This window comes from Lupinus angustifolius, chromosome LG02, assembly GCF_001865875.1.
Source record: "Lupinus angustifolius cultivar Tanjil chromosome LG02, LupAngTanjil_v1.0, whole genome shotgun sequence".
In the NCBI taxonomy this organism is placed as follows: Eukaryota; Viridiplantae; Streptophyta; class Magnoliopsida; order Fabales; family Fabaceae; genus Lupinus; species Lupinus angustifolius.
Genome location: NC_032010.1, coordinates 19,618,627 through 19,639,540, shown reverse-complemented (window position 1 = coordinate 19,639,540; position 20,914 = coordinate 19,618,627). Strand labels below are relative to the sequence as shown.

Sequence of the window (20,914 nt, the reverse complement as noted above, 5' to 3'; positions counted from 1 at the left end):
AAAAGAAACATTTCTCTCTTAGCACAAGCACTTTCATCCACCGCGAAATAGAGTTGTCACTGTTGCTGCGAAATGGAGTGTCGCCACCGCTGCCCCAGAACCACCGTCGCACCAGACATGTAGATTCATTGCTGTTTTCAACCACACATATCATCACAGTAGACAACCAAAATCACTGCTACTGTTTTGAGGAATCTAGGATCTGTTACTACACCCAAACCCTCAATCTCTCTCAAACCCTCAATCTAATTTCATTGTGAGTTCTCAATCACATTTTTTCATAATATAATGACATCAGAAGAAAGTGATGGTTGGGCTATGGGACTTCTTAGATATTCTGATTCGGTAAGTGGAGAACATGAAACTCAAGAGCTACAAAATGAACTAGTTGAAAACAATAATGAGTCGGTTCCTTTTAAAGGGCAAATTTTCAATTCTGATGAAATTGCTCACAATTTTTACTCTTTATTTTCAAAGAATTGTGGTTTTCCGATTAGACGGGGTCACACCTACAAACACATCAAGAATAATATTGAGGATATTTACAAAAGATAATTTATTTGTCACCGTGCTGGTACTACTAAACAACAAAAAGTTGTTGAAGTAGAAAGACAAAGGAGACGAAAAAGTTCAAGATGTAAATGTAGTGCAAAGTTGATTATTACTAAAAGAACAATTGGCTTCGAGGAACGTTGGATGGTCACTTATTTTAGTAATTCTCATAACCATGCATTATTGAACAACAAAGAAGTTCGTTTTTTTCCTGTTTATCGTGACATACCTATCAATGATCAAAGTCGTATATTACTACTATCAAAAGCTGGATGTTCAGCAAGTATTACAATGAGGTGCTTGAATTAGAGAAGGGGATAGAGGTGGGCCATCTACCATTTTTAGAAAAAGACATTAGAAATTTTATTCAATCTCATAGTAATGTTGGTAAAGATAATGATGCTTCAGAGGTTCTAAAATTATGCAAAAGTTTAAAAGATAAAGATGATGCATTCCAATATGATTTTACAATAGATGAAAGTAATAAATTGGAACAGATTATTTGGGTATTTGGTGATTCTCTTCGAGTATATGACCTAAATAAGGATCAACATATTGACTCGTTGTATTCTCATCGTCAATTTTGGGCTTTGGCTTATTTGAAGGATAATTTTTTTGCTGAAATGACAACAACTGGACGTTCAGAATGTATAAATTCATATATTAAAAAATCCTTGGATGTCAAAACGAGTTTGGTGGACTTTGTAAACCAAGTATGAACTTACTCTTGTTCCATGTTCTATGTATATTAGTTTTTACTTAAAGAATTTTCATAATCAAAATGTTTTTCTTTAGGTTGGAGTTACTGTCAATATTAGAAATCAAGCTGGAGAAGAAGTAAGAATGCGTCAAAAGTATCAGAATCCTCATATTATAACTAGTTTCCCCATTGAGGAACATGCTGCAACTATCCTCACACCTCACGCTTTTTAGTTGCCCCAACATGCTGCAACTAAAATTGACAATGAGTCTTATGTGGTGCGACATCATACCAAGCTTGATGGAGGTCGTCTGGTAAGATTGATATATGAACAAGAATCAATTAATTGTTCTTGTAAAGAATTTGAGTTTTCTGGGATATTATGTAGACATGCTATTCGGGTGTTGGTGAAGAATGATTTTTTTTGCCTTCCACAAAAGTACCTTCCTTCTCGATGGAGAAGAGAAAGTTCATTAATCCCACAATCTAGTCACATAATAAATTGCAATAATAACTCCTCCATTAAGTTTAGGTCTCTAGTACAATGCCTAGAAGTTGAAACTTTGAAGACAAAATATCGAGTTAAAGTAGCTACTAAAGAGTTAGAGAGGGTTACTTATTTGCTAAAAAGCATGTCAGATGAGGTTATAGAACCAACAATTGATTTGGAACATGGTGATAGAAATGAGGATGAATGTGATATTCAGAATCCCATCACTTCTAAGACAAAAGATCGACCAAAAGGGTCAAGACTAAAAGGAGGAGTTGAAGTTGCAAAAAAGATCTGTCGGTGTCATTTCCCTAATTGTGGTGGAACTAATCATAACTCGCGAAATTGTCCAAACAAAAGGAAACAAACTACATTATTGACTTCTCAATCTCCTAATAAGTAACTGGTAATTATTATTTTATCTTGTTTAATTTACTATGACATGTCAATCTCTAAACAATAAGAATATTATACTATGACTTATTATATATATCACCTATTTGGTCTATTAGATTTAATAAAATAAATGATTGAGATTGAGTATAATTAGTGTAAACAAAACTTAGGTATAAACGGATTCCTATATATATATATATATATTGGTTTATAAAAAACATTTCAAATTATTAATTCATTGTTAGAGATGACAACTAATAATACAATGTCAAATGGATTTTTCCGTTCTAATGAGTGTAATTTGTTGTTTTTCTAATCGGTTTATTGAAGGATTTCATTCTGGTATTCTATTACTAACAAAGATAATCATGCTTTATTCTTTAGTAGTCTATTTTGTTTATTTATTAAACATCAATGCAAAATGTTGTTCCGTTCTAATATGGAAAATGTTTTCTAAGACCATCAACATATAGCTCATTAAACATTTATGCAAAATGCAACACTAGAGCAATCCGTCCTCAAGGCAGATGGAGCCTAGATTTTCTGAAAATGTTTCTTAGACCCGCAACATATAATTCAATAAACTCATAATTTAATGCAAAATACAATACTGGTGGTATTGTCCTCTAGGTAAATGATGTCTGAATTTCAAAAATTTCTGATTACAAAAGCTTAATATGTTTACTACCAGAAATTTATCACTTGATCCACCAATCAGATGCACTAGAAGGGTGAATACTGAACTATCCTTTGTTTTCATGCATAAACATCATACTTTCGAGGACATTCATGATCTCATTGCACCGGATTGGAAGGTCAGTGTTACTCACATCCAAACGGAGGTGAATCTGTGCAGAGATACCTTGGCAATATGGGGTGAAGACTATTACTTTGTTTGAAAAAGCAAAATATTACTCCCCAGCTCTAAGTGGGGGTGAGCAGTGGGGGTGAGCACAATCCGACCATACGTGTTCATCCAATTTGACCCAATCATGATTGCACTAATTGCACCTGAATAGCATCAAGTCTCACCGAGTCTAGAGCCAGATACGAGTTTAAAATTTGACCCAAACAATATTTAAAGCCGAGTATGAGACAAACATGACTCAACTCATGGTTACCCACTCATCATATTTGATTATGTACGAAGTACTGACATCTCTTTGGTCAAAAATATCAAAGATTCTCTAATCTTACATCATATGTTCATGGTTGATTATCAATATCTACATTTTATTTTGTATGTCAAATTATATATCAATAATAATAAATAATATTGATTGACTTTGTCTACAATAGATATGCATTATATTTAATTGGGCCTAGGTCAAATCCAGATTCAAAGGTCATCCCGATCAACATTTAGGGTCAGTTAACTTCGGATGTAGGACCAGATCCGGGTTCAAAAAATGATTTAGTCAATATTTAGGGTCAGGTAAGGGACAAACTTTTTCCGACCCATACTCACCCCTGGCTCCAAGGTCTATTGCCTTGACAGTGATGAAGGCTGCAGGTGTTTATCACTAGCATTAAAATGACATCTTATGATTCAGACCAGATTTACATTTTTCAACACCTATACAAAACACACGCGGGCCTATTTTAAGATTTCCAGCTTTGGCTTGGAATCAAAGACTCCGCTCATTACAATACACAGCTGCAAGAATCCACAACGTTTGTGATATCCAAGTTCATGCATAAATAAGATGCATTACATGAATAAATTGCATAGAAACGAACACACTACCGAATACATTTTTTTCTTCTATATCAAAACCTATTCAAATGGCACCATCACAAAATGAAGTTCTAACTAGTAACCAATTTGCATATATCAACGAACTTCTGTACTGCATTATGGTATTGGGTTCCCTGGAAAGACAGCAATGTGCATGTTAGAAAGTCAGCTATTTGGTACAACCATGTATCCACAATGCCACAGCAATAACTATAAAAAATTTCCTCTCCCCTTTCCATTTTCTTAAAGAACCAGCAGTCATATAACATGTTGACCATAAACAAAAAATGAGAATCCGTTTGACTTTCATATAATATACAATAATAATAATAATAAAATATAACGGGTGTTATTGTGAGAAGTGACAACAGTGACTCTTGACTACCGGATCTTACTGGAATGATGAAGATTCCTTAATCTTACATTATTGAGAGACATAGGGCTCTCACTAGATATGCCCATATATGTGCATGAGTGAGCGGAAATTCATTCTTGATATGTCAAAAATCATGCATAAAAGTAGCCATTGAGCATGCAAGAGATACATGTGGACCAAACAAACAGTAAAGCAAGACTAGTGTTCATGCAAAAAGGTAAACTCCCTGCGTGTCAAAGATCGAAAACCTATGTTATCATTCTTCTAAATACCAAGTCCAATTGACTAAATAATGGCAATGGAGATAAATGATTTGGCAATGTTAAATAGCAACACTAAAACAAATTAAATTGGTAAACAATACCTCCCAATAAAGTTGGTGACAGTCCATGCACTGCCAAAATTCTAAATTCTTGTCAAATAAGCAACTTGGGATTCTTTGAAAACCCTTTGCAGCTTCAGTAGCCTCTTCAGCTGACAATGGCTTCTGAATAAATCTCCCATTGCATTTTGTGCACCTTGACATTAGTCTATCCTCACTAATTTTTAGCTGAAAAGTTTCAATAACCTGAAACATACTTCAATTTTAGCCTTTGCAATACCATGTCATCAGTTTCACAGTCATGACTTGCTTAAAATATTTTGATCTACTTTGCGAGTTCATTATTAGCACTTTCACATTATCCATAGAAAATCACATTTAAAATAAGAAAATAGAAGATAGAAAATTTACACAAACTCTAGACATCGAAAGAAAATGTATAATGTTATTATCGTCATCATTATCATCAATCTCTTCATTTGAGAAAAGCACTCATACCTCAAGTAGCTGTTCGTTTTTTAGAAGAGTCTTCACTCTATATATTTGGTTGTTTATCAGATACTCATGCCTTAAAATCTTGGCATCTCTTGTCAAAAGAACTCTTTTCTCTTTTTGTGCTTGCTCTATCAATTCCCTGAAAATATTGGAGATAGAATTTCACCCCAAAGAAAAATAGATAGAGTTTAATCAGCTGATAGGAGAATAAAATGAGCATATATCAGAATCAATAATAAGAAAATAATAATAGAAGCATAATATACTGTGACCTTGGTTCAGGCTTCTTTGAATAAGGTGTTGCAGCATCTATCCCAACACACCGTAAATGTTTTGCCAAGCCTTCAATCTGAATAAATAACTTACCAGATTGAGCTCACACATTCATTTCATAAACACAATTAATCAGCCCTTATCATAGAACAGAAGCCCCATTTTAGATAAAAACATTTCAACAAAATATTCATAAAATACAAGGCCAGAAAAGAGATGCTAATAACTATTGGTATTGATAATGGTGAGAAGGCCTTATATCTTCTGTGCTCTGGAGGTGATTAGAAATGTTTTACGAACATACAATTATTCAGATCTTACTTTACAATAGAAACCCATTTATGGATAAAAACATTTCAATAAAATAAATCCACAATAAAAGGCCAGAAAAGGAGATGCTGATGACTATAGGCATCAGTGGTGATGAAAAGGCCTCAAATCTTTGGTGCTCGAAAGGTCAATGAAAATTAACTATGCATGTCCTGTAATAGATGTAAACAGATAAAATGGCAGTCAGGGGCAGCCCAATGCATGAGACTTCCACCTAATGGGGTCAGAGGAGGGTAGATATATATGCTACCTTGCCCCAACAAGCGGGGAGGTTTTTTCTAGAAATTGAACCCACAACCTCCAGATCACAAGGTGGCAACCTTACATTGCACAAAGCTCAGCCTCAATAAACCTAAAGAGATAAATCTCTTAAAATTGGAAGGGGGAATCAGATGTTAATAATTAATATGCTTACCATAACGTCACAAAGGAACTTTGGATACCCATCTCCCCCCACCGAAGGATCCCAAGGTGAGGTGCCTTGCCACTCATCAAACTGCTCTGAATCTTTTTCTTTGCCAATTCCATTAATTGATGATTGCTTCTTCCCCTTCTTTTTAGATGTCTTGGGCTTTTTGTCAGACCCCTTTAGCAAAATCATATCACTATACACTTTTACCACCTTCAACAAAAATTCATCCATCGGGCTGGTAACCCTAGATGAGGATTTCTGTATCATTCCCCCTGTTGAAGGTGATACCTGAGAAACATCAGAAGTAGTGGCTTCGACTACTGCTAAAGCTTCACAAAATTGTGTTCTTGAGACTCTATCACACACATCATGCTTCCCGAAAAGCACTTTCAACCCAAGATTTGCATCTGAATTAGACAATTCAGTTGTGACAGCCAAGTCTCCTGCAGTGAAGAAATCAGAAAAAATGTGATAACCAAACGCCTCTATACAAAGTATCACGGTAAGAATGAGAATACAATATTTTTAAAATCTAAGAGGATAGATGTGAAAAAAATGAGTATCCTCTGATCTGAAAGATCACAAAATATACAGAGAAAATTTTCCATGTTTATCCAATTTCTTGCAGCTATGCCTATAATTGTGCAGCTAACTGATGATTGAATTAGAGCTAGCTGATGATTGAATAAGAGTCTCTATGACCAAGTGGTCAAAAGTTTAATCTTTCTGCGTTCAAAATTAAAGCCGAATTTCAGCACATAGTAAAAATGGCTTTAATGTTAGTTGGTCTTCACGCTCCCACTTAGTTTTTTCTTTTTTTGTATTGCAGACCTTTGGTGATAGTATAATATGCTAAATCATGCTGATTAGATGTGATGTAACCAATGGATAAAAATCACTAACATTTTTAGTACTAACATGCGTAAAGTATCCGTGTAGTACAACTAGTACAAGCCGAACCAAATAACAGTGTCATACTTGTTTTTACAAGGAGCCTACAAGTGGACAGACATGTAGAGCAATACACATAAGCTCTAGTCATAAAATAATGACTGCACATCCCCCCTATTGCACTACATCCTTTGTCAGCTTTTGCTAGTGCCATACCAGGCTACCAGCACATCCCTTTGGCAAGGGTTAAGCACAGATATCACTCGGATTTTATTGCTCCAATTTGGAAATTGTGAGGATGACATTGCTACAAATGAAACTCGGTTATGAATTTGCAACCTTTTGTAAAGTAGGATGGCCAAAAAACTAAGCAATAAAGCATAAATTTGAAGTTGCAATTAAAAAAACAACATAAATAAAGGCTGGTGGTTTGTCCAGAGTTGGTGGCATAAAATTTCCAGGCATTACAAACCTTCTTTGGCAACCTTTTCCTGGAAGAACTTAAATATTTCAAGCAAGCAATGAGCATCCATAGCTGCATATGTTTTCTGCTCTTCTGTGAGCGGACGATGTGACCAGTCACTACATTGGAGTTCCTAAAGCAGACATAACTTTGGTTAACACCTTATAGTGATTGAATAATGCCATTTGGACCAAGTCTGGATCTTGAAATCCAAGTGAATAAAACACACCCTCGTGTGAGTAAGAGATTCACCTTCATGTCTCATAAGAGGCCTCCAGTTTCTATAAAAATACAAAATTATCTACAGTATCACCATTTAATTGTGTTCAGCTCAATCCTATTACTGCTGAAGTAGTCAATAAACATAACTGGATATACTACAACAACAGCCAGATCCTTTTCCCATATGGTGGATCAGTTAATTGACATAATATGAGTAACTTGCACTATTTGTTTTGAGATAAAACAAACTGATCCGTTTAGAAATCACTCTGCAATGCTAAAATATTTTGATTGATATAGTCTTGAAAATAGGAGTGCAAACATGTTTTCATATTAGATATAAATGTCAATCTTAAAGCCATAATTTAATATGCACCTATCACTTCTAACTGAAGACAACTCACAACCTAAAAAAGATAAGGTCTAGTAGAATTAAAACCACTTCAATGATCAGTAAAGTAAGGCTGAGAATTCAATTAAGACCAGAATCTGGGAATCTTCTAGATGCACAACACAACCCTAACATTCATTGTACTAACCAGAGAAGGAGCACCTTATTATGAATTATGATACAAATGTGTATATGATGTGATGAATAAAATAGTAACGTACTACTATGAAGATTCAAAACAATTTATGTGCTTCCACCGAAAGCTTTGAAGATGGTTGGTTCTTCACACAGAACCCAACGCAAGCTTTAGTGGTCAGTACTTGGGCCCTTGCTAAACTTACTTTCATAATTAAACTAAATTTTATCATAGGTTAAAAGTAAACCAAAGCATTGTCTATGCTTCAAGCTTAACTGATTCTGGTGTGAGAGGGGCATGATAGAGATTAAAAAATATTCATGTGCCTCCTAATGGCTTAAGTTTCTAAGATGCTTGATTCTTGACAAATAAATGTAGACTTTACCATTGGCGGATGGAAGGCAGGAATCGAAGAGCCTAACCGCCACTAACATTATAAAACTAACTTACCCAAATGCAAACAAGAAACTCATTTGACCCAAAACAAATTATACACAATAATTCTTGTAATCTATTCAAGAACATCTAAAATTAACATCCGGTTGAGCATAGAAGCAACACAATTCAAATCATCCATGATGCTCCAACGCCACTGCTAGTCTTCGTCATTAACAAACATATAATAAAAAAGATTGCTGAATAGGTTATACAACAAAACCTTTGACAGCGGAAAACCCAACACTTCTCCACATATAGTTGATAAGCTCTTACTTTGCTTCGATACATTCCTTCCATGTTTCTTCTGTTGTTGCAGATGATTGTACACACTCATAATATCCAAATACGGCTCAACCTATTCACAATTCATCACCAACAGTAGTAAGCACAATTATCTCAAGCAAACAACATACTTCTTTAATCTTAACTAATAATTGCAAAAGGTTTAAATATGTTTTTATTCTTGAACTCGATTTTAGTCAATCACATCCAATCCGAGCGACATTCGTCCTTAAATGTTCCAAAAGTTTGGTTTTAATCCTATATCGTGGCTAACATCACATTCATATTAGTGAACATCACCGCAAAAGACTGAAACTAAATGTTTCGACATTTAAAGAGCAAAATAAAACAAACAAGTTTTAAGAACTAAAACCAAAAATACTAGATCGATTTTCAGAACAAAAATGCAATTATGATTATTTTTTTCTTCCATTTTCTTCAGCAATTCATTTGTTAATCTCTTACCCTATCAAATCCGGGTTCGCAGCCTTGGGAGCAGAAAGTGGATGACAGATAAATCAAATCCTGCTTGAATATGAATCCCAATTTCAATATATCAGGTGATTCGAACATTTCTCTCAGCGGTTCCCACAGCGAAGAGAGAGGAATAGAAAACAGGTCAAGTAGAAAAACAACGGAGTCACCGTCCTGGAGCTGGCACGCAATTTGGAGCAGTGACACGGTGGGGAACGACGCCGTTTGGTGAGTACGAACGGGTTTCCACTCGGCATCGAGGCCAACGAGTGAGGTCTGAGTCAATGTCTGAGTGAAGAGAGTGAACTCGGGCGAGTCGGTGGAGGAAACTAGGTGCACGTTGAGATGTTTCTTTGTAATTGGATCCATGAGAGGGAAGAAGAGTAAAAATTTGTTGAATGTAATAATAATGTCATGCAAATAATGAACTATGTCACCGCCTACAACATGTGAATTGTCTTTTACGGCTTCGTTTGGTTATGTACCTAGAACGAGGAGAAGACACGTTTTATGCTAATGGGTTGTAAGAGCATGTGGACCAGTTTAGAGAAGGTTCACGAACTAGAAGGGGGGAGAGTTTTTTTACTTCGTTTTTTGTTTGATCCAGTTTTTAGAGGAAATAAAAGATAAAATTTGATTGTCAAAATCCTTCCTTTTTCTTAGTTTTGGTTATCTAAGTGAGGTTATATTTATATTAGCAAATGTATCAGATTACTTTATGAATAATGAATTAATCCCTTTCGAAAGATATGACTGTTATTTTCAATAAGTATTGCTTGTAAAAATCAACTCTTAACATTTTGGTCATCAAAAAGATCAAACAAAATTATATACTACTAGATCAACAGTTATATAAGTGGCAAGACATAGATTTGGTAATATATTCATTCTCAGTTTCTTTCCTCAGAAGGCAACTTCCCAAGTGGGAACAAATTGGAAGTTAGATAAAATCCAATTTCCGTTTTTTTTAATTGAGAATAACCTGTAGCTTTGTTTGTTGGGTTTTTAATTTTTCAAGTACTATGTATCTTATACATTTAGAGCATCTAACCTATATTTCAACACGTGCTTTGCATATAATTTTTAACTTCTACGCTGATTTGTCATGAGTGGTTCTGGCATATACTGTAGTAAGATTGAGGACATGGACTAATAACATGTTTTAAGACTTTAAGTAAGGGACTATATGATGAAAGAAAGGCATGGTAACAAACTTCATCAAAATCTCAACCTTAAAACGAGTGCACATCTGACATTACCTTCCGCATGTTTTTGCATTTTTAAGAGAATTCTTCCAGAAATATGCTTGAAATGATTCTTCTGAAATCAAATTTCGAAAAGAACTACTACTAGAAGCATATTTTTTTGTTGGTAATAATTGAGATGCAGTATAATGGAAACGTAAAAATATAGAACATGATTTAAGGTTACATAACTTGCATGCCCAGGAATCTAAAGTTCTAAAGCCAAGCACAATTTTTTTCTTTTCCATTTTATAACATGTACACCAGCTTTACAGAAAAAAGTCATAACCTAATTTCCCATTGTCTAGCTACAAGAATAAAAATGTTTTGAAGGGAATGGAAACCCTCCTAATACAAGTAAATGCAAGAAACGTTTATCCACTGTACAGGTTTACTCTCACATCGGATGTACAACAACGCTAAAACACCACTACTGGTAAAAACTGCTAAATCTATGTTGGGTATCTGGGTTCAATTCCATCATACATTTTAGAAATAAAAAATGCACAAAATGTAGCAAAAGATCCACCTTTCACCCACCCCACAGCATAATGCAACTTTCTACCAAAATATAAGAGACCAAAACCCTTTCTCCAGATACATCTTGCATTCTTCTTGAATGTCCAGATACAGCAACTTGTGAAAAATGGTATACGATACTCACCAGTTGTGGAGAAACAAAACCATGTTGTGATCCAAAACTCTACCCATCGTGTTCCACTGATCCATTAGCATCTACATCCTGGTTAGACTGCATGTCATCATTTGACAAGCAATCGGCAGGAACATAGGCATACCCTTTAGGTAACATTGAGTTCTTCATAGATGCTTCATCTGTCGTCATAACGAGCTCTTTTCCAAATGTCTCTGCATGCTGTAACTGCAAATAAAGCATGAGCATTTGTTCCACTAACTAGCTACACATTTCAAAGAATATACTGCAAGTTTAGAAATAAATAGAAAATAGGTAACTGCATCTGTATTCACCTTTCTTGATTTTGATCTCCACCCACCATCGTCCAAATTATGTGATATGGCAGAAGCTCTGTGAGGAATCTGCTTGCCAGTATATTGCACACTCTCGGCAATCTTATGGTTATAATGGCTATGTGAGGTTGAGCAGACATCATCCAATTTTGGGTCAGTATCCATGGATACAACAAATCTATGGTGTTCGTCAGAAACTGAGCTGTCCACTGTTACATCATCTGATCTTTGAACTACTTCACTGCATAATCTGTTTCCCTCTGTGATCACTTTAAGGGATGTTGTAGTCGATTCTGAACTCCTACCAGGAAGGATGAAAGAGCTTTGAGGTAGCACAGACCTAGAAACATGATCTCTTTTAAAGGCAAGCATGTCTTGTGAGCAGAGAACCAATTCCCGCTGTAAACATCCACAGCAGCAGAAGTTAATAATAGTATGCTAGAAGATAAAATGTCAAAGGTGAACTTCTAAAATGTAAATGAAAGTTGGAATATTATTGGACTTACCAGAAGATCAAACAACGTCAAGAATATAGTTTTCAATAATGGAAAAGCTCTTGGGTATAAATCAATATTTTTGGTTAAGAATTACCTTAATTTTTTCCCGCCTGACAATTCTTTCGCAAAGGAGACGTAGTCTTTCAAGCTCGACCTGAAAAGATTTACAGAGCATCACCATAGGCATTCAATAAACTGAAAAAAGAAGCAGCACACTATATAACTTACAGTATACCGACAAATATGAGACTAGGAAACAAATTCTCATTCGACGGTGCGAGCAAAAGAGTTATGCGGTCTCCCAACAATGGTTATTTCTCTGACACTCAAACTCAAGTCCAAAAGAGTCAAGGTAGCTTGCCACATTAACCCACCCTTTGTTTTGGTGGAGGTACTCCTTCTGGTCCATATTATAAGGCATTATCTAGAAGTTTTTGAAGGTCCTTTCTATAAAGCGCTTTATATTTTCTACGCAACATTTATTGCTTTTTTTTATCTAATTTTCCCTTTGTTCATTAACGAGAAACAATAAGTTTGTGAAACTTCCAAGAGTTAAGACGGTAAAGTTGTAATGATAACATTTTTTTTAAAACAAGAAAGGTAACTACTCTCCTTGGTCTGTGTAATTTAGTTAAAAATGTCTATAATAAGGACCAAAGGTAGTAATTATTTAAAGACTAATATGTTTTCTCTTTATATTCTATATAGATGTAGATGAAAATATAATACGAAAAGTGAGACACACATATTAGAGTGTTAGGCATTCTAATTTTAAACAATTCAAAATCAATAGCCCTACAGCTACTGTTGCAGACAATAGTTTGCACAAGACCACGAGCTATTTTATCCTTATTGACACCACCCATAAGATACTTACCAACCTCAAAAAGTCATTAACCTTTCATTTCCAAGACTTTGGATAAAATCTGCCCTCTCTTTAAATGATTTAACTTAATTAAAAGATGCAACCAATTCCACCCTGATATTCCATCATAGTTTTCAGGTAACTGGCTCATCCTACTATAAGACCAAGGCAACTAAGGATCTGTTTGCAAGTTCGTTTTTGGAGAGTAACGGATGGAATAAAAAGGATTGAGAGCCATGAAATACACTTGTAAGATGCCTCTGAAGTCTCCCCATCGAAAACCCAACTCGAACACTGGCCTAAAAGCCTTATTCTATTGAAGAGAGTTTAGACAGCTTCATGTTCATACAAATCCGACAAGTCTACTACTACAAGAAAAGATGTTAATATACCCTATTATCAAGCCCATCACCTTCAAGACCAAAAAACTTAGTTAAAAAACTTAAATACATTCAGAAGCATCTGACAAAAAAAAATACGCAAAAATAAAAAAACAAAACAGAAGTAACCCCACTAAAAATGAGGAAGGATATGGTCAAATGGAAGTCTCACCCTAATTTGCCTCAAGTTTCTTAACTCTTCTATCCCATGTTTTTGAGCTTCAGCCTGAGCAAATGAACACAGATAAGATATCATTGTCCAGGACAAACAAAGAACATTTTGCTACCATACCATAAACAAAAGAAAAATGTTGTATCCACCTACAACTTCTTCTTACAAATCCTTTACTACTAAACAAAGAAGGTATTGAATGTCTTTCATATTCCTAAGACACTGGATGCATTTAGTTTTCCATTCAATACTTTTTTATTTGGTAACAGGAGGATTTGTGGGAGGAAGTTGTTGGAGGTTAAGCTCTAAACCAAATCAAACCTTTGCCCTCTGCTCGGAACCGTGTCTTTCACAGTAAGCCTTGTGTTGTGGCTTGTGATGTGGCTTGCTAGGTGCACTGCTCAAATTCATGTACAAACCAGCACTTCTAGCACAGGATGGATGGAACTTGGTCTGACAATTGCCAAAGTTACACTGCACTCACAATGTTAATCCTTGCTTGGCAATCGATAATAAGAATTCCAAAAGTTTGTTGATTGATACAAAAGACAGAAGTGGGAAAAAAGTTATGGTGGTCTCATTAGTCATTACCTTAATGCATACACCATGCTTGTGGCGGCAGATGCAACAAATATCAACTCCTTTCAATACATTATCCTGGCAATAAAAGATATACAAAGACATTTGTTAAATAGATAACTAAACTCCCAATTTTTAATATTGAAAAGAGTGAGGAAGGTGGAGTTCCAAGTTTGAAATAAACAATTTTGAAAAAACCAAGGCACATACCATCCCATCAACAGCATTTGCCTGTCCTCTTTTGAATGTCGACTCAAAAACCCACTATAACATTGTGCCAGGAAGTCAACACTTCAGCAATCAAAGGTATTAAAAGATTTCAGAAGCACTTGAAAAGAAATCAAATGGGAATAGTTAACCTCAGCGCAGAAGGCATGGACCCATTGGCCATCAGAAGACTTTCTAAAAGCACCATTAGTATCACCACAGAGAGCACACTCAGCAATAAAATAAGGCTTCTCTGCAAAATTTATAGCAGATGCCCCAGAGGTTCTAGACGATAAATCTTCACATAATTCACAGTACCAGGGGCGTGTAGTTTCTTTCACACCACTATAGCAATCCAAGTGAACTGCAACCTGCAGCAGAAAGAAATTACTAAGGGATGTGGTCATAAAGAAGCTCATGAAAAAGAAAATCAGGGCTGTGGTCTAGAAACCTTGCAACCAGAGCAAAGTAGAATAGGTCTTGACAATGTCTCAGGTCGTCTGCATATATCACACAATGTAGGATGTTCAATAGAAAGATTTGAAGATGTCAAGCCAAAATCTGAATATTTCTCTGATGAAGTCCTAGTTACAGCTAGTCTTGAAAGTGTATCTTTGGCACGTGGCAAAGGCTGAGAACAAACACCATCCCTCTGACTTAATGTTTCCAACTTTATCAAACTCTGGAAATAATTTATATTCAATTGTCAACTAGAACAGCAACAAAATAATAATAAAAAGTTAAAGAAACAAGTGGATATATGACCTCCTGTTGCACAGATTCCAATAAAGAGTCTTTCCGGAGAGAAGAAACCCTAGGAGATGCGGCAGCAGCAGTTGCAGCAGCTAGAACTGCTTGTGCTTCCTTGTGTTTTCTCTCTTTTCTGCCCCTCTTTTTTGCCTCCCTAAGATCAAACATGTATTGATTAACAAGCACAGCATCCCACCTTTGCTGATGTGTGGTATCAATTTCCCGCGGCAAACTCTTGGTAACACTGAAGATTAAGTTATCTGCAATTATCAAATCAAGCACAATCAAATATTGCTATTTGTCACAGAAGGAGAAAAGGGCTCATGTGGGGAAGTAGGTACGACATAGAACAAATAATTTTAAAAAGTTTAAATTAATTCCAAAAAATGAAACAAAGATTTCAAATATCATTTTTATTATATTGAAGAGAAACAAACCAGCAATCTGCCTTCTTCTAGCTGCATTCTGCAATAACCTATGCTGAAAATATATAAGTTCCCCCTCCACTTCATCTTCTAGAGAATTTTCCAAAACGCCCATTTCTCCAGCCCTAACCAACTGCTTCATATTCACTTGATCAGACTTGCAATCATCAAGGCAAGTTAAATGCTGATACTGCTTACTGGCCCTCAAGGATTCAACCCAAGAACAATTTCCATCCCCCCTTGGACCTGCCAGGTGTAAAATCAATTATACTATTCCGAACAAAATTACAGAAAAGATATTCAAATTTAACTCACATATAATATCCTTTGAAAGCACCCGATTATGAATGTGATGCACTTCCTTGCTGATGTATGGGTGAATGTAACTAGAGATTGCATCTATCCTTCTGCATAAGAAAAAATGAAACACTTTTTTCAAATTCTAGCCTAAGCAGATCACAAGTACAGGCTGCAAATAACAAAATAATCACTTTGAAAAAGCTCACGTGGAACCAGAATCAGGTACTTCTGAATTAGAACAGACAGGAAGGTGCTGCTCAGAAAGCACAGAAGCTCTCAGCAAACATAAAGTCAACTTCTCATCTGAAATGCATTCAGTTAAGCTGCTTTTGTCGGTTTGATGAGCCTTGCCTGCAGAAAGTAGCTATACTCTTCAGGGGGTAATAGCACATTAACAAATAATTGAAAATGACAGATGCCACAAATACTCTTCATAAGTTGTTTTCACGAAAGTTAGTTTTAAGAAAAGGCCATACCTTGAATTTCAGATAAAGTATCCTCAGACATAGTTAAATTCTGCACAGAATAAAAATACAGATCAGTAAAATCCCTCAAAACTATAATAATGGGATAAAGATGTCAAAAAAAGATATTGAGACCATCAATCAGGTTTTGAACTTCTAGGAGGGGGCAAGTAAAAAAGCCTACATATACAAAATCCCAAAACAAATTTTGGTGGCTTTATTATTCATTTAAAACACTATAAGATCTCTAAGTCGCCCAGAATTATATCTAAGAATATTTGACCCAAGGTGGCAAAGGAAAATAACTAACACAAGAAAATTACCTTTTCAGTTACATCAGGAATGGATGCTTCATTGAAGGTTCCTGGATTTTCACAGTTAGGTTCAGCTACAATTAACTTGTCCAATGGCAACCCATTATCACTAGAAACTGCCTCAGATGAACATATCATTTCAGTATCCTTCAAAATCCTAATGCTGCTGACAGTTACTCTCCTTCGTGGTACAGACTTAAAACTGGCCAGATCCAGAAAACCTGGATCGGATATCAGTGAAGCATCAGTTGCTCCCTCTTCATCCTTGGATGAATTGATTGATTTGAATTTGACTTTCAAACTTTTATGCATTGCATTGGTATATACATGGGCTTTTAACCAATTGACTATTTTGAGTCGCACATCAGGGGACATGCAAGCCTCCTGCGTAGGGAAAGGTAAGACATCGACACAAATAATCAGACCAATAAATTTAAATAAACTATAAAGAAAAGATAATAGTCTTAAAATAATACTTTTCCACAAATTTGACATGATAAACTTAAATCATTACATATATATTTGGAGTTAGTGCCTCTGGAGAAATGCCAATCTGCAGAGCTACATCTTTCACATCAATTTTCCCTTTCTCTATCAACTGCCAAAAGAGAACTTTTACACTTAACATAGGCAAATAATCAAACCAATTTGCAAAATGAGAGTTTCATCCAACATGCATGCATATACTTAAGATGTGGAATACCTTCTTCCAAACAAGTGCATATTTGAGGGTATCAGATGCATTAGCATTCTCATTAGTCCTACCCACCGTCTCAGTATTATACAGTTGCCGAACAGCATCACACCCAGATATGTTGTGAGAATTTAACCGACTATTAGACAACCCACCATCTTCTGGTTCATTATGGCTCAATTTGTATGGACGATCATCAGAAATTATCCCAAGGTTATCTCCGTTCCTGCAACCACTTTTTAAATTGTATTCATTGTTCACTGGCAATCTCACTTGAAGGCCATTGGCATCAGAAAATTCACTTCTAACAACAACTGAATTTCCTGAGGGCAAGATGCTGCTGTTCTCTTGTAGATCTGAGTGCTTAAAGCAAAAAGCCCGCAACTCAACCTGGTCAAGCATAACATATGAAGATGTTCTACAGCTGAAACACTTGAGATTTAAAAAGGCGGAAAAAAAGCAATATTGATAATGTAGGAGCTGTTCCTATATTCATCTTTGTTCAATTTGTCTTTTACTTTTTTATGGGAAAGTGGAATGGGTTTTGGTCCTGAAAACACAAATAACTTACATTATCGGAACAATCCTTCGCCCAAACCTCCATACGTTGTCTAGCTTCCCTTGCACATAAAGGATGGAAAGAAATCCGGCAGGACCCTGAAACATCACGCAGCAGTGAAGTGTCAGAAGCTATTAAGCAAAATAAAAGTCTGTGCGAATGTAAGATAGTTAAGACTGCTAGCATCCAACATTACTTATATGCCAAATCAAAAGGAGCAAATCAATTGAAATATCAACTACATAGAGACATGGAAACAATTAGCTTCAGTTCATCAAACGGTCAACAATACAATAAAAACCTTAATGAAACATGAAAAGAAAAATGTGTTTATCTTTTGCAAAGAATCCTACATAACAATACTGAATGAACCCTAAATCGTATATCTCAAAACTATGAAAATTTCAATTTATGAAACACTTTATGGAGTTATTAAAATAATCGTTATGGAAGCTTACACACCCAAAGTTAATTATAACACTTCTTCACTCCCATTGATGGCATATATGACCATTTTTTATGTTTATGCAAGTATAAAATCACCATTACGAAGGACTGAGACTTGCCGTTTATAAAAATGAAAAATGATTATGCCCTCTCATCACCAGCAAATGCAAAAGTTGCTAACATGCTGTCCTGACATAGAATACCAAGCCAAAAGTAGAAACAGCTAATTAAGAATCAATTCAGGTTGCTGTAAAAAGCATGCCATTCAAAATTTTCTAATCAGCAAAACATATGATCTCTTTTTTCAGCATCAAACTCTGCAATCCCACATTTAAGCCTTCCTCTTGAAGGGGAAGAGGCGCCCTGGACCCAAGGTTTATCAGCAAACAGAACACTTCCTCTCTTTTTTTCGTTTCCTTTTTGGACAAATCACATTTTAATCAAAGTATAACAATCAGCCAAACAACATTAATACAGAGAAGCATGCACTTCAGGAGAAAGAAAAGTAACAAGTTATCAAGACTTTAATCATGAAGAAAAAGGTATGATGGTCCTCTGATGTTGAATCATACTGATATTTTGATAGTTTAGCTTAACCATCATTGCAGTAAGAATAAGCACTTTAATCAATCTGAGAACAATTAAAGGTTCTTAAATTTTAAGAAGAATTTTGCATTCGTAAATTCTCAGTCTTTCATCAATCTGATGTTTGTGTGCTTGCTTCCTATCAAAATGTATGGCCTGCGGTCTAAAAATTGGCAGACAAAATTTGATAAAATTAGCAACAAAGGGATCGAACGCTAATCAGGCAGAAAATGGAGTCAATTTTCATTTGCTACAAGTTTAATAGTAACATGAGAATCATTTTTTGAAGGAAAAAAACCCAACGATCTTTCTACCTGGCAACAAGAAACATGCATACTAAAATTCAAAGGGAAATAGATAAATACAAAAGTTTCTGACTAGAAACATGGATTCCCCATACCATGTAAGGTGCCTAGCAGATGCAGAATCAGCTATAGTAGTATAGTATCCAAAAACTAGAATGTTCTCCACAAGACCAGCCTAAATAATGATAAGTGCAGAGTTCAAGAAGGCAACGAAACATACCATTGCTACACCGAACACATGCACCAGACTTCACCTTGCAAACATTACATACTAATTTTCTCCTGCTTTCCTCGATCCCATCCACATTCGCAATAGGCTCCATCTTCTTCAAATCATCCACATAAACTTCAGGTGTCCACAGGCAACAAAACAAATGAGCAAACTGGACCCACTCAACACCTTCCCCACTTCTACTAACAGGTTTCAAAGCCCCGCCCTTGTTGGGGCAAAGAACACAAGGATTCACCATTCCACTGACTTCATCTTTTTGCTCACACCACGAACAGAACCAAGACTCACAATGCACATCACCCAACACACCATAGCACTTCCTATGAACCGCAACTTTACAAGAACCACAGACAAGTAAATGATTAGACACTAAACCCAAATCTCCCCAGCCACAATAATGACAATAAGATAAGTTCCCATCACTAGGGATAGTAAATAAAAATTTCTCCAACCCAGCATCACCACCCAAAAGCTTCCTTTTCTTTGACGGGCGCTCAGAAGTTAGATACGCCTTATTCCTACAACCTAACAGCCACTCTAAACTAGCAGCACATCCAGAACTATCATAAGTAGCATGATCTTTGTCACTAACACTGTCAACTTTGTCACCAACACTGTCAACTTTGTCACTAACACTGTCAACTTTGTCACTAACACTGTCAACTTTGTCATTAACACTGTCAACTCCAAAAAAAACATCCTCATTTTTCACAACCACAATATCTAGATTTTGACCATTCCCCTTTTCATTCTCACTACTAACAACTACATTGACCCTTGGGTCATTTTCAGTAATAACTGGAATGGAAATATACTCACTATCAACTGAACTACAACGCAAAGACGATAACTCCAACAAGGTATCAATATCAGCCAATGTCAAATCCCTGAAGTACCCTTCAGTTTCAGTCCAAATGTTCGAACCACAACCACCACTTAACTTTTCCTTCTCCACACCAGAACGCGACTTCTTTCGGCGCTTCTTATGGTTATCAGAGCCTTGGTTCAACAAGGCAGCCAGACCACTAGGCAGGGTAGCTTTTGTGAGACTCCAATTCTCATCTTTATCCTCGGAAGGACACTGCTCACTAAGCGCCTTTCTCGCCTGTGTAAAGTAATCAATTTCAACAGCAGCACCGAATTGCTCAGAAATCCCCGGTCCGGTGGTCACCGGAACCGGAAAATCAGTCGGAACTGACATTCCCTGCATACCACCAACTTCACGTTCGAAAAACATAACGGTCATGTTGTTAACAATAGATTAGAATAAAAATAAACGAAACATTCCATCGTATAGAAATTGAAACCCTAGGTTCGGTGAAAGAAACGTAACCCTAGAATGAAATCGAGGTTCAGCTTCGGATAAACCCTGTAGGTAGGTGTTAGGGTTTGGTTGTGGTTTTTCAGATCTGATTCTTAAAAATAATATTAATATCTTTTTTGTTTTCTGGTGAGTGAATGAGTGACGAAATTATTGAGAACGAAGGAGAGAGAGAGAGAGAGAGAGAGAGAGATTGGCGGTTTTTA

At 35.9% G+C, this 20,914-nt stretch overlaps 2 protein-coding genes across 6 annotated transcripts; both read right to left on the bottom strand.

Annotated features, from left to right (window-relative positions):
- Positions 3,764-9,845, bottom strand: LOC109338063 (exonuclease mut-7 homolog). Its single transcript, XM_019575199.1, has 8 exons — positions 9,373-9,845; positions 8,846-8,980; positions 7,448-7,571; positions 6,088-6,527; positions 5,342-5,418; positions 5,073-5,208; positions 4,617-4,820; positions 3,764-4,010 (listed from the first exon to the last, which is right to left on the bottom strand). The coding sequence occupies exons 1-8, from the start codon at positions 9,748-9,750 to the stop codon at positions 3,948-3,950; spliced, it is 1,557 nt and encodes a 518-aa protein (XP_019430744.1). The 5' UTR covers positions 9,751-9,845; the 3' UTR covers positions 3,764-3,947.
- LOC109338032 lies at positions 10,851-20,914 on the bottom strand. 5 transcript variants are annotated; one of them, XM_019575175.1, is made up of 19 exons: positions 19,376-20,914; positions 17,831-17,916; positions 17,269-17,649; positions 17,080-17,163; positions 16,575-16,949; positions 16,264-16,303; positions 15,994-16,138; positions 15,803-15,894; positions 15,500-15,733; positions 15,078-15,322; positions 14,764-14,994; positions 14,465-14,683; positions 14,316-14,369; positions 14,118-14,183; positions 13,848-14,000; positions 13,521-13,580; positions 12,204-12,254; positions 11,613-12,011; positions 10,851-11,505 (listed from the first exon to the last, which is right to left on the bottom strand). In XM_019575175.1, the coding sequence occupies exons 1-19, from the start codon at positions 20,631-20,633 to the stop codon at positions 11,329-11,331; spliced, it is 4,350 nt and encodes a 1,449-aa protein (XP_019430720.1). In that variant the 5' UTR covers positions 20,634-20,914; the 3' UTR covers positions 10,851-11,328. The 5 variants fall into 5 exon arrangements, with proteins under 5 accessions (XP_019430720.1, XP_019430713.1, XP_019430724.1 ...); XM_019575168.1 differs by having other exon boundaries at positions 12,204-12,263; positions 13,527-13,580; positions 19,376-20,913; XM_019575179.1 differs by having other exon boundaries at positions 10,851-11,499; positions 12,204-12,263; positions 13,527-13,580; positions 19,376-20,913.